Source organism: Cheilinus undulatus, linkage group 15 (assembly GCF_018320785.1).
Source record: "Cheilinus undulatus linkage group 15, ASM1832078v1, whole genome shotgun sequence".
NCBI lineage: Eukaryota > Metazoa > Chordata > Actinopteri > Labriformes > Labridae > Cheilinus > Cheilinus undulatus.
In genome coordinates, this window is record NC_054879.1 from 1,933,100 (window position 1) to 1,945,248 (window position 12,149).

General features: G+C 45.4%; 1 protein-coding gene across 7 annotated transcripts in view; it reads left to right on the plus strand.

The window, feature by feature from the left end:
• Nucleotides 1–12,149, plus strand: part of ttn.2 (titin, tandem duplicate 2) — a 268,791-nt gene that overhangs the window by 206,250 nt on the left and 50,392 nt on the right. For all 7 annotated transcript variants that reach the window (XM_041807290.1, XM_041807295.1, XM_041807291.1 and 4 more), the window contains 21 exons: nucleotides 20–346; nucleotides 440–724; nucleotides 827–1,126; nucleotides 1,213–1,515; nucleotides 1,628–1,903; nucleotides 2,027–2,326; nucleotides 2,406–2,708; nucleotides 2,801–3,100; nucleotides 3,188–3,475; nucleotides 3,562–3,864; nucleotides 4,841–5,143; nucleotides 5,227–5,532; nucleotides 6,156–6,443; nucleotides 7,233–7,523; nucleotides 7,979–8,266; nucleotides 8,358–8,945; nucleotides 10,151–10,255; nucleotides 10,351–10,548; nucleotides 10,660–10,956; nucleotides 11,081–11,668; nucleotides 11,776–12,078. In XM_041807290.1, coding sequence (XP_041663224.1) covers nucleotides 20–346; nucleotides 440–724; nucleotides 827–1,126; nucleotides 1,213–1,515; nucleotides 1,628–1,903; nucleotides 2,027–2,326; nucleotides 2,406–2,708; nucleotides 2,801–3,100; nucleotides 3,188–3,475; nucleotides 3,562–3,864; nucleotides 4,841–5,143; nucleotides 5,227–5,532; nucleotides 6,156–6,443; nucleotides 7,233–7,523; nucleotides 7,979–8,266; nucleotides 8,358–8,945; nucleotides 10,151–10,255; nucleotides 10,351–10,548; nucleotides 10,660–10,956; nucleotides 11,081–11,668; nucleotides 11,776–12,078 — 6,540 coding nt within the window. The remainder of the gene's footprint in view (nucleotides 1–19; nucleotides 347–439; nucleotides 725–826; nucleotides 1,127–1,212; nucleotides 1,516–1,627; nucleotides 1,904–2,026; nucleotides 2,327–2,405; nucleotides 2,709–2,800; nucleotides 3,101–3,187; nucleotides 3,476–3,561; nucleotides 3,865–4,840; nucleotides 5,144–5,226; nucleotides 5,533–6,155; nucleotides 6,444–7,232; nucleotides 7,524–7,978; nucleotides 8,267–8,357; nucleotides 8,946–10,150; nucleotides 10,256–10,350; nucleotides 10,549–10,659; nucleotides 10,957–11,080; nucleotides 11,669–11,775; nucleotides 12,079–12,149) is intronic.

The window sequence follows — 12,149 nt, forward strand, 5'->3', positions numbered from 1 at the left end:
TTATCTTCTGTTTCTGCAGAGCCCCCTGGCCCTCCTGCATTCTTGAAGGTTGGAGACAGCACCAAGACCTCAATCACTCTAACCTGGTCTAAACCTGTCTACGATGGTGGTGCACCGATCATCGGCTACAGCCTTGACATTAGGCTCAAGAGTGATGCAGACCCTGAGAACCCCACGGTGGGCTGGAAGAGGATTGACACCCGGGGCCCACTGGTGCTCACTGAGTTCACCATCGGCCAGCTGGATGAGAAGCAAGAGTATGATTTCAAGGTGTCTGCCCAGAACCAGGTGGGCTGGGGACGCCACGCATACTTGAAGGAAGCAGTCTCACCCAAGGAGATCCTTGGTAAGAATAAATGTTTACCAAGTCCACCATTGTAATACAGAGTACGGTAAATGTGAGCAACACTGATGAACCAATGTGTTTTCATGGCCACAGAGGCTCCAGAGATCGACCTGGACGCCAGTCTGAGGAAAGGCCTGGCTGTCAGGGCCGGCTGTCCAATCAGGCTCTTTGCTGTGATCAGAGGAAGGCCCGCCCCTAAGGTAACATGGAAACGTATGGGTGTGGACAATGTGCTCCGTCGTGGTCATGTGGACCAGGTGGACACCATGTCCTTCCTGGTGATCCCTGAGAGCACCAGAGAGGATTCTGGGAGATACCAGCTGTCCCTGTCTAACTCAGCTGGAGAGAAAGCTGTGTTCGTCCGAGTCAAAGTCCTTGGTGAGACACCAAATCAAAACGATTAAACCTGGTCTTTAGGAGAATGTTACAACATTTTTCTGTGTGAGGACTCTGTTAGATAAAATTATCTGTGTCCTGCAGATACTCCTGGACCTGTGGGCGGCTTGGATGCCACTGATGTCACCAAGACAACAGCCATGCTGTCCTGGTTGCCACCAGAGAATGATGGCGGTAGCCCCATCACAAACTACATTGTGGAGAAACGTGAGGTAGATAGGAAGACCTGGACCAAGTGCACAGAGGACCTGAAGAAGACTAGCTTCAAGGTGACTAACATGACGCCTGGTATCGAGTACTACTTCAGAGTCATGGCCTGCAACAAGTACGGCATCGGAGTTCCTCAGGACTCCCCCAAGTCCTACCTGGCTGTGGATCCCATCAGTAAGTGTCCTAGAAGGCCTAGATCCTGTCCCTGCTGGTTTATCCTTGTACTAAATCCTTCTTAATACCTGCTGTGTTCATTCCAGGTGAGCCGGACCCACCCAAGAAGATGGATGTGCTGGAGGTCACAAAGAACAGCGCCACGCTGGGCTGGCTGAAGCCGCTCAGAGATGGAGGGGCCAAGATCAACGGTTATGTGGTGGACTACCAGGAGGAGGGTGCGCCTGAGGGCAAATGGACCCCCTACTCTGTGGTCAAAGACCTGACCATTGTGGTGGTTGGTCTGAAGGAAGGAACCAAGTACAAGTTCAGGGTGGCTGCCAGAAACTCGGTGGGAGTCAGCTTGGCCCGAGAGGCTGAGGGCGTGTTTGAGGTCAAGGAGCAGCTGAGTGAGTAGACCAGGATTAGGCTAAACTAATGATCCAGAGCTTCTGTAGATATTTGTTGAAATCGTCTCAAAATTCTCTTAACTAATGGACTTGTTTTCTTGATTCTTTCCAGTGCCTGCAAAGATCATTATGCCCGACATCGTGACTTTCAGGGCTGGATCTAAGATGGTGGTTGAGGCCATTGTGGCTGGTAAACCCGCTCCTTTCTGCAAGTGGAAGCAGGGCAATGAGGACGTGCTGACCTCTGACCGTCTGTCTGTTGAGAAGACTCTTACAACATGCACTCTTATAATCAAGAACGTAACAAGAAAGGACAGTGGATACTACAGTCTGTCAGCTGAGAACAGCACCTCCAAAGTCAACCAGATCCTCAGAGTCACCATCATGGGTCAGTTTGAACACAGATGCTGGTTCTACATGATGCAGATTACACTTGTGGAATAATAACTGCTCATTCATTTGGTTTAAGTGTCTTTAGTCACCATCATTAACATCTTCTGCTTCCCTACAGACATCCCCGGACCCCCTGAAGGTCCTCTCGAGATCACTGAGCAGGACATCGATGCCTGCACTTTGCTTTGGAATTCCCCGCAGGAAGATGGTGGCAGCAACATCACCAACTATATTGTTGAGAAGTGTGATGTCTCCCAGGGTGACTGGGTCACTGTATCCACCTCCTGCACCAAAACCAGCTTCAGAATGACCAAACTCACTCCTGGAAAAGAGTACGGCTTCCGTGTCCGTGCTGAGAACAGGTTCGGTGTCTCTCAGCCCATCTACTCTGAGAAGATGATTGCCAGATATCCATTTGGTAAGTTTAAACAGCAATGTACCTGCTATCTATTATAAAGATTAAGACTATGCACTAACCATTCCTTTTTTTTCCAAAGATCCACCCAGCGAGCCCAGAAACTTGCAGATTAACAGGATCAATAAGGACTTTGTTATCCTGTCTTGGGAGCGTCCCAGCAGTGACGGTGGAACTCCTATCACTGGGTACTGCATCGAAAAGAAGGAGAGAAACAGCCTCCTGTGGATGAGGGCCAATGAGAGTGTGGTCAAAGCCACCCAATACACATGTACTGGTCTGATGGAGGGCCTGGAGTACACCTTTAGGGTGTCAGCTTTCAACATGGCTGGACAGGGCAAACCCTGCAAACAGACCGACTTCATCACTGCCAGGACAGCTGTTGGTACGAATATGACCACAACTGATCATGATATCATCGTTTATGATATTTTTCAAATACACTGAGTCGCAAACTGTTTGTTTCTTTCTCTTCAGATCCACCTGGTAAACCTGAGCCCATGGATGTGACCAAGAGCTCTGTCTCTTTGGTCTGGTCCCGTCCCAAGCATGACGGTGGCAGTAAGCTGATTGGCTACTACATGGAGTACACCAAGCTCCCAGAGGAGAAGTGGACCCGCTGCAATGCCAACTGCATGAACATCCAGACAGAGAACTATGTGGTAAGCGGCCTGGAGGAAGGCCAGCAATACCAGTTCAGAGTCATCGCCAAGACTGCCATCAACCAAAGCCAGCCATCCGAGCTGTCTGACCCCATCCCCATCATCGCAGAGAATGGTACAGAACCACAAATCAAAAGAGTTTATGTCTGGAAGATTAGATTATTGTGAAATAACAGGCTATTTTCCCCTCTTCTTTGTGCAGTTCCTCCTCGTGTTGAGCTGGGTATTGAAATGAAGAATCTGATCGTGGTAAAGGCTGGGGAGAATGTCTTCCTTGATGCCGAGGTGTTTGGAAAGCCACTGCCCAAGGTGAGCTGGAAGAGAGACGGCGCTCCTCTGGTACTTGCAGAGGGAATGAAGATGACCCAGAAGAAACACGTCCACGTACTGGAGCTCTACTCTGTCACCAGAAAGGAGTCTGGAGACTACACCATCACAGCTGAGAACGCCAACGGCAGCAAGTATGCCATCATCAAGGTCAAGGTGCTCGGTAAGTTGGGTGTAATTTTCAGTATATTGTTATTTTATTGTGATGAGATTACCAGAGAAACTAATCTTTCCTTTTTCCTTCTGCAGACAAACCAGGCCCCCCAGCCTCAGTGAAAATTGGAAAGGTCTTTGCTGACCGTGTTAAGTTACGCTGGGAGCCCCCACTTGCAGATGGTGGCTCTGAGATCACCAACTACATTGTTGAGAAGCGTGAGACAAGCAGGGCTAACTGGGCGCTGGTCACCGCCAACATCCACGGACACATCACCGACTGCTCAGTGGAGAAACTCATCGAAGGACATGAGTACCAGTTCCGAGTTAGTGCTGAAAACCAGTACGGTGTGGGAGACGCCATCATGACTGACGGCGTCATGGTCAAGAATCCTTACGGTACCTCAATCTGTAGAGTGTATTAGGCTGTTTTTAGTCTTTTTTTTTTTTTCTTTTTGATCATTCTGTCTGCATTAATGCTTACAACATACATTTTGGAGTGCACATTTTTTCGCTAGACTTTTAAATTGTAATATCAGAACCTGTAACTGGTCAATAATAATCTCTGTAGACTTTTTATATCCACTCAGGCTGTTTGTGACCAAAAATGCCCCATTGAAACACCCATTAAAGCCAAAATGATAAATCCACCAGCCATCACAGTAAAAACGATGTATTTATAGTTTTAGACTTTCATTCTGGAGTCAGTGCTTCAGATTTACAATTTTCCTGTTTGTTACCAAATTACATTGGCATGTGGGGGTATTGGATGTTTTTTCCCTGGTTTCCCATAGGGGTCCAGTCATAACAATTAATTAGAATCAAGAAATTTAAAAAACTAAAAATAAATAAAAATCGTAGTTGTTGCTCATTGTTAATGTATTAAAGGTTGTGTTAATCCACTACAATGATATCCAAACTGCATGGTGATTATAAGAAATATTTGCAGATAAATTCTCATTGTTAGATGCCAATTAAAATTAATTCATACTTGATATTCATGATCAGATCTGATTGATTCAAAAAAATTGCTTAAGAAGTTTGAGAAATATCGATGCATAATAATTTGTATTGTAATGTATTTTTTAGAATTTAAAGATAAAGAAAAGAAATAATAAGTTAAAGGCCTTTAATTGAGTCTAAAAATGGAAACAAAAACACTTTAGCATTTAAGAATACTAAATAAGAAAAAACACACTCCTCCTGTCTCTAAGAATCACATTAAAGGGTGATGTTTTATGTTGTTCTTCTTTAAATCCTTTTAACCTTAGTATCTCAACAAAACACAGATTTTAATCAGTACCTATTGTTAGACTTCCAAACCTGCAGTTCACCTGCCAGTGAGTCAAATCACTGATGAGATCTCTTTTCTCAGATGTCCCTGGACCATGTGATCCACCCGTCATCACCAACATCACCAAGGACTCCATGACAGTGAGCTGGAAGGCCCCAGCCAATGATGGCAAGGCTCCCATCCTGGGCTACATGGTGGAGAAACGTGAGGCCACCGAGCTCACCTGGGCTAAGGTCAACCGCCGCCCAGTCATTGACAGAACCATCAAGGCAGTTCAGCTGACCGAGGGCTCAGAGTACGAGTTCAGAGTTATCGCCATGAACAAAGCTGGTCTGGGCAAACCCAGCGACGCCTCCAATGCAGCTCTGGCTGTGGACCCTGTCTGTGAGTATCTGCTTTATAAACAGGATTTCTGTCAACTTACTGGTGATTACTGTCTCTAAAAATGTGTCACTACCATTCTCCAGATCCCCCTGGACCTCCTGCCTTCCCCAAGGTGGTGGACTCCACCAAGAGCTCCATCAGCCTGAGCTGGACCAAACCAGCGTATGACGGTGGCTGTGAGATTATCGGCTACCTGGTGGAGTGTAAACGAGTTGGTGCGGAGGACTGGACAAATTGCAACGTCCCGAAGAAGCTCCAGGCCACCAAGTTCTTCGTGACAGGCCTGATGGACCAAACAGAGTACCAGTTTAGAGTCAGCGCTGTGAACAGGATCGGCTTCAGCGAGCCCAGTGACGTCCCTGGAAACCACATGGCCAAGGACATCCTGAGTACGTTCCTGAACTATTAGAAGACCTCTTTTCCAATAAATAACCTCTGAAATCAGATTTAGCTATTGCAACCACTGAAAGCATCTAAACTAAGGTAGAACTTTAGTTACTCGATATCTCTTCATAAATTTAGATTTGGTAACATGGATTTCCAGTATTTTTAGAATGTTAGCCTAACCCTAACTTGTTTTGTAAAATTAAGTTTCTCAGAGTTTTGGAATTAAAAATCATTCATGGCTACGGTGTTATCCAACAGTGGATGTTTTTCTTCAAAGCATATCCACTTAAAGTTTCTGTTTTGGTCATGTTTGTTTAAGAGGGAGATGTCCCAAAAACCATGAAAAACCAGCATTTTTTCCTACAAGACAAAGGGTTTGCTGGTAAACCACTTCTTTGATTGGTTTGGTCTTTAGTTTTATTGATCATCACATAAATATGTTGAAAGAAATCACAGAAACATCTAAATCAGATCACGAAGGGGCAGACAGTCCTGTTGCAGTGTCCACCAATCCCCTACTCAGAGAAATACAGAAAACGAAGGATAAGATGTACTCTGAGTTCAAGTGAGAGACAATAAAACTTTAAAACTATGATTAATGTAAAAAACCTTCTGTGTCCTTTAGTCGCCCCTGAAGCTGAGCTGGACGCCGATCTGAGAAAGGCATTGGTTCTTAGAGCTGGCGTCACCATGAGGCTCTACGTCCCACTGAGAGGACGTCCGGCGCCAAAGGTGACATGGACGAAGGTGGACGCCAACCTGAAGGAGAGGCAGGGCCTGCTGATCAAGACTTCTGATTGGGATACCTTCCTGATGGTTGAGGACGTTAACAGATACGACGCAGGCAAATACGTTCTGTCTCTGGAGAACAGCAGCGGATCGAAGAGCTACACCATCGTGGTCAAAGTCCTGGGTCAGTGGGTGGTCCATGACTAAAAAAATTCAATTTAGACAGTATTAGGTGATGGAAATGATAGGGTTTCAAAATGACCTCATGTCATTCACGATACAGATAAAATATATGACATTAACTATAAAACTCAGTAGCTTAATCCACATCAGTCTCCAAGAAGGAGTTCTTGCTTCTGGAGGCAGTGGCTCAGTGTGTTGAGACTTGGGTACCAAGTCCCAGTAACGTCCAAAGCATGGAAATTTGTCTAGTGGCTGGAGGGGTTCAAGTTCAGTTTCTGAGCATTGCAAAGTGCTGTTGAGCAAGACATTGGTCCTCATCGCCCTTCACAATGCCACACATCACACTATTTCATGCCAGATTTGTCTCCCCAAGCAATCACTGGGGTGTGTCCCAATTCAAGGCTGATAGGTCCAAACAGCCCTCAAGTGCGTAGTGTCAGCAAGATTATTTTATTTCTCCCTATTACACTGGAGCCACCACAAACTCAAATTGTAAATATCATAAATGTTTGATATTTACCATTCTAGGTCAGACAGCTGCTGACAGAATACTCACTAAGCAGAGGATTAAAATGTTAAAACACAGTTAAAAGTGACCTTGTGTCTATGGTCTTCCATGTTTTTAAAATCAATTAAGATCTGAAAATTGTCTAGTATGTGCCCCACCTAAAGGATTCTGTTTTTGCATACAGCTGTATTACTGTTTTATGTGTGTGCATCATGTTAAAATAGTGTCAGAGCTGACTTCTGCTGGGATTTGTAAAGTATATCTCTCTCTTTTTCCTCTCAGATTCTCCTGGACCACCAATAAACCTGATTGTGAAAGAGACTTCCAGGAACCACGCCAGCATCACATGGGATGCCCCGTTGATTGATGGTGGAGGCCCAGTCAAGAGCTACATCGTAGAGAAACGTTTGGCTGATAGGAAGGCCTGGACTTGTGTGTCGGCAGAATGCCCCAAGACCTCTTTCAGGATCACCAACCTGGAGGGAGGACAGGCTTACTGCTTCAGAGTGCTGGCTGAAAATGCATACGGCATTGGAGAGGGCTGCGAGACTGCTGGCAGTGTCCGTGCCTCAGGTAATTGCAAGCCGTCATCAGTGAGAATATTTAAAATGTGGAAAAACTGCCAATTTTAAGTCAATAAATGAGCGCTGAAAAAGAGAAATATACCTCTTATAACAATTAAAGTCTGTATTGAGCTAGTTTCCCTAATAATTATAAGCGGTATGCTTTGTAGGATTGGTACATTCATTTCTACTGAATCTCTGGTCTCTCTTTGGTTGTAATTGAGCTTTAGCTGGTCCATAGGGGCTTGTTTTATCTCATATACTGTATATAGTCCTGTCTGACTAGCACTAAACCAACCTTTAAACAAGCAACAATCTTCCTCAGAATTGGACCCACTTCATTTAGTTTGGTTTAACAATTAGACAAATGACGTGACTAGAGTCATATAACCCATCTTTGTTGTAGAAATCATTTTTTTAAACAAACCACATGCTCAGCCCTACCCATTTTCCCTTCCCATTCAGAGCAACCTGGTCCAGTGACAGATTTCAAAGCTCAGAAGACAACTAAGGACTCCATCTCTCTTGGCTGGAAGAAGCCCATCAGCGATGGTGGAAGCCATGTGAGTGCTTACATCTTAGAGCAGAGCGAAGGCGAGGAGAAGTGGAAGCAGATCATGAAAGGAAAGAACACATCACATACCATCAGTGAGCTTGCTGAGGGCAAGGAGTACTCATTCAGAGTCAAGGCGCTCAATGAGTCTGGAGAAGGACCACCCACTGAGCTCACAGCTGTTGCCAAGGATCAGTTTGGTGAGTGATCAGCCTGACTCAGCTACCATGTTAGTTATCCTTACTCACCGTTGTTTGTTTTGATCAAAAAAGTTTTCTCTTTTGGTTTCAGTGCTGCCTGACTGCAACCTGAGCAATCTGCATGACGGATGCCAAGTAGTGAAGGAGGGCAGCACCACACGCATCAACATCCCTCTCATTGGCGTGCCATACCCCATCGCCACCTGGAAGAAGGGGGACGTGGTGCTGGGAGATACCGGCCGAATGTGCGTGGAGGCATCTCAGGGCATCACCACCCTGCTGATCAGAGACTGCCAGAGAGGAGATGCAGACACCTACACCATCAATGTCAAAAACAGCGCTGGCTCCAAGGACTGCAAGTTCCAGCTCAAGGTAGTTGGCAAGCCTGGCATCTGCACTGGACCCATTAAATTTGACGAGATCACTGCTGACGGCATCACTCTGGAGTGGGGACCACCTCAGGATGATGGTGGCGCCGAGGTGTCAAACTACATTGTAGAAAAGAGGAGGACCACTGACAGCAAGTGGGCCACAGTGGCTTCGGCCATCCAGAAGACCACCATGAGGGTGATCAGACTCCATGATGGCATCGAGTATATCTTCAGAGTATTTGCTGAGAACAAGTACGGCATTGGAGAGCACCTGAGGTCCGACCCAGTCATCGCCCAGCATCCATTCAGTGAGTATCATCTCCTAAGACGTCTCCTGGTAGAATCATAAGTCTTACATAGTCCATGTTTGTATTTGAACTTTTAAACTGATATGTCCTTATTTAAAGCTCTAATATTATCCACTGTAAACCACATTGGACCCCTTTGTCAAGAAACTGACATTTTCTTTATTAGCAGTCATTATTGCTCTTATTTGTATTTGGCGGTGTGGCTGTTCTGGGATCCCGCTGCCCTTCCAGGAGCTTAAATGGAAAGTATAGAGCAGAAGCACACATACTGTATCTGCCATTTCTAGGCCTGCAAGGAAGGCTTAAGGCAAGAAGAGAAGCAGCAAAAAACCCAGAGCGGAGCAGACCTCAGTGACAACAGAGAGACACTGTTTAAGTCAGAAGTAGAACAGAGAGGTAGCTAGGGCGAAGGAGGGTTGCAAAAGCAGCTTACAGAGGGATCAGCAAAGAGTAACAGGGCTAGAGCAGTTTAACCCTAGGAGGTCTAAGGTTTTTTCCTCAATTTTTTTCAGTATTTTTTAATTCAGGTTTTTAAGGTACTTGCAAGTAACACAATACCCAAGTGTTTTATATCAACATTTTCAGGACAATCTCAGCTTTATGCATGCTGGGGCCCATTCCAGCTCTGGTCTCTCACCTTACCTCTCCTGCAAAAACTGTGATAAAGAGGACCTTAGGCATTTCATAGTGTTGATAGATTGGTAAAAGAAGGATTCAACCAATAATGTATGCTCAAGTTGACGGACAAAGGATTCATCCAATTTCATACAGTGAGAGGTGACGAGATGTGCCTGTTGCACTCTTATTAGCCCTGTAACCCTGGCTATAAATCATGTGAGATGGCAAATGAGGGCAGAAGTGAGAGATGAGATTATCCTGTTCACAGAAGTGTTTGAACCACATTTTACAGTGGCAAAGATTTTAATGAAAACATAGCGAAAACACACCGGCTAGTGCATAGACCTCAGAGGGTTAAATATGGCAGTATGAGTGTGATTAGACAATAGAGTGCTTAAACGCAGAGCAGTTGGAAGTCAGCTGATGATAGCTTGTGTGAGATCAGCTGATCTCAGTTATATGGCAAGCCTGCATTATTGCTACTGTATATGCTCAATTTGTGACATTGCAGTTTTCCTTCCCAAGTGTTCTGTGTTCCTCACTGAAAAGTACTAATTATTCCTTTCTTCTTTTCCTTCTTTCTCTAGATGTGCCTGAGGCGCCTGCTCCTCCAGAAATAGTGAGCATTCGCCATGAGTCAGCCATTTTGACCTGGGCTGATCCAAGGGACACTGGTGGCTCCCCAATTACTGGTAAGAGGCTACAATGGATAACAGTTTTTATTTAAGTGCGAGTGAAAATCAAATGTCAAACAGCAATGCTCATTACTGGTTTGTGCTCTTTCTAGGATATCATGTGGAATTCAAGGAGAGAAACAGTTTAATGTGGAAACGAGCCAGTAAGACTCCTTTGAGAGTGAAAGAGTGCAGAGTCACTGGCCTGACAGAAGGACTAGAGTACGAGTTCAGGGTTATGGCCATGAACATGGCTGGACTAGGAAAGGCAAGCAGAGTCACTGAGGCTGTGGTTGCCCTGGATCCTATTGGTGAGTTTGCTGCTTATGGAATTTGTCTGCTAACATGAGACGTTCAATCTTAGACCATATTCAAAGCATTTTCATTTTGTATCTTAACACCTTTATGGTCTGTTCTGTTAGATCCTCCTGGCAAGCCTGATGTGATTAATGTCACCAGGACCACAGTCACTCTGATCTGGACTGCTCCCAAATATGATGGTGGTCACAAGCTGACTGGTTATTTTGTTGAGAAACTTGAGGCTGGAGGAAAGGCCTGGATGAAGGCCAATCATGTCAACATCCAGGGCTGTGCCTTCACAGTTACAGACCTGACTGATGGAGCTCAGTATCAGTTCAGGATCAGAGCGAAGAATGCTGCAGGAGCTATTAGTGTTCCTTCAGAGTCCACTGAGCTTCTGACATGCAAGGATGAGTATGGTAAGTAAAAACTTTGATTTTTATTTAATTCCATCAGTGTGATGCCTTAAGTCATAACCACTGATATGAATTTTAGATACCTACAGAGAACTGCAAAGTGTCTTTTTTTTTGTCCTCTATGCAGAGCCCCCGTCCATCACCATCGACCCAGACATGAAGGATGGTGTATCTGTCAGAGCAGGAGACACCATCGTGATCACAGCCTCCAAGATTATTGGCAAACCTCCACCAACTGCTGTTTGGTCAAAGGGAGGTCGCGAGTTTAAGACTTCTGACATTGTCACCATCACAAGCACCCCCACCTCCTCAAGTCTGGCTATCAAGTATGCAAGCCGTAAGAACACAGGAGACTACACCATCACTGCTAGCAACCCCTTCGGCATCAAGGAAGAACATGTAAAGGTGAAGGTCCTAGACGTGCCTGGACCTCCAGGCCCCATCGAAGCCAGTAACATTTCAGCTGAGAAGTGTACTCTGACTTGGCTTCCACCAGAGGAGGATGGAGGCTGCTCTATCAAGTCTTACACTCTTGAGAAGAGAGAAACCAGCCGTCTGCAGTGGACCAAGTTGGCTGAAAATGTCGTGGACTGCAGATATGTAGCCTGCAAACTGATCAAGGGCAATGAGTATATCTTCAGAGTCTGTGCTGTGAATCAGTACGGCACTGGAGACTCAAGCCAGTCTGGTCCAGTCAAAATGGTTGACAGCTTCCGTAAGTTTAAAGGATTTATGTATGACTATAACTATGTGATAGAAAAACAATCCAACTGAATGAAGTTGAGGTTATAAAAGCATGTTGTTTGTATTTTGTGTCCCCAGGCCCACCAGGTCCACCTTCAGTTCCAGAAATTGACAATGTCAGTAGGAATGCTGTCACCATTTCATGGAGGAGACCAGCACAAGATGGAGGAAGTGACATCAGAGGATATTGTGTTGAGAGGAAAGAGAGGAGAGGAATGAGATGGGTTAGAGCCTCTAAGAGGACAGTCCCTGACCTGCGCTTTAAGGTGCAAGGCCTAACTGAGGGAGTTGAGTATGAGTTTAGAGTCACTGCTGAGAACAAGGCTGGATTTGGTGAGCCAAGTGAACCATCACACCCTGTGCTGACCAAAGACATTGTGTGTAAGTATAACTAGAATGTTCTCATAACTTACATTTATGAGCCACATGGTAAGACTGCTTCCCACTTCAAC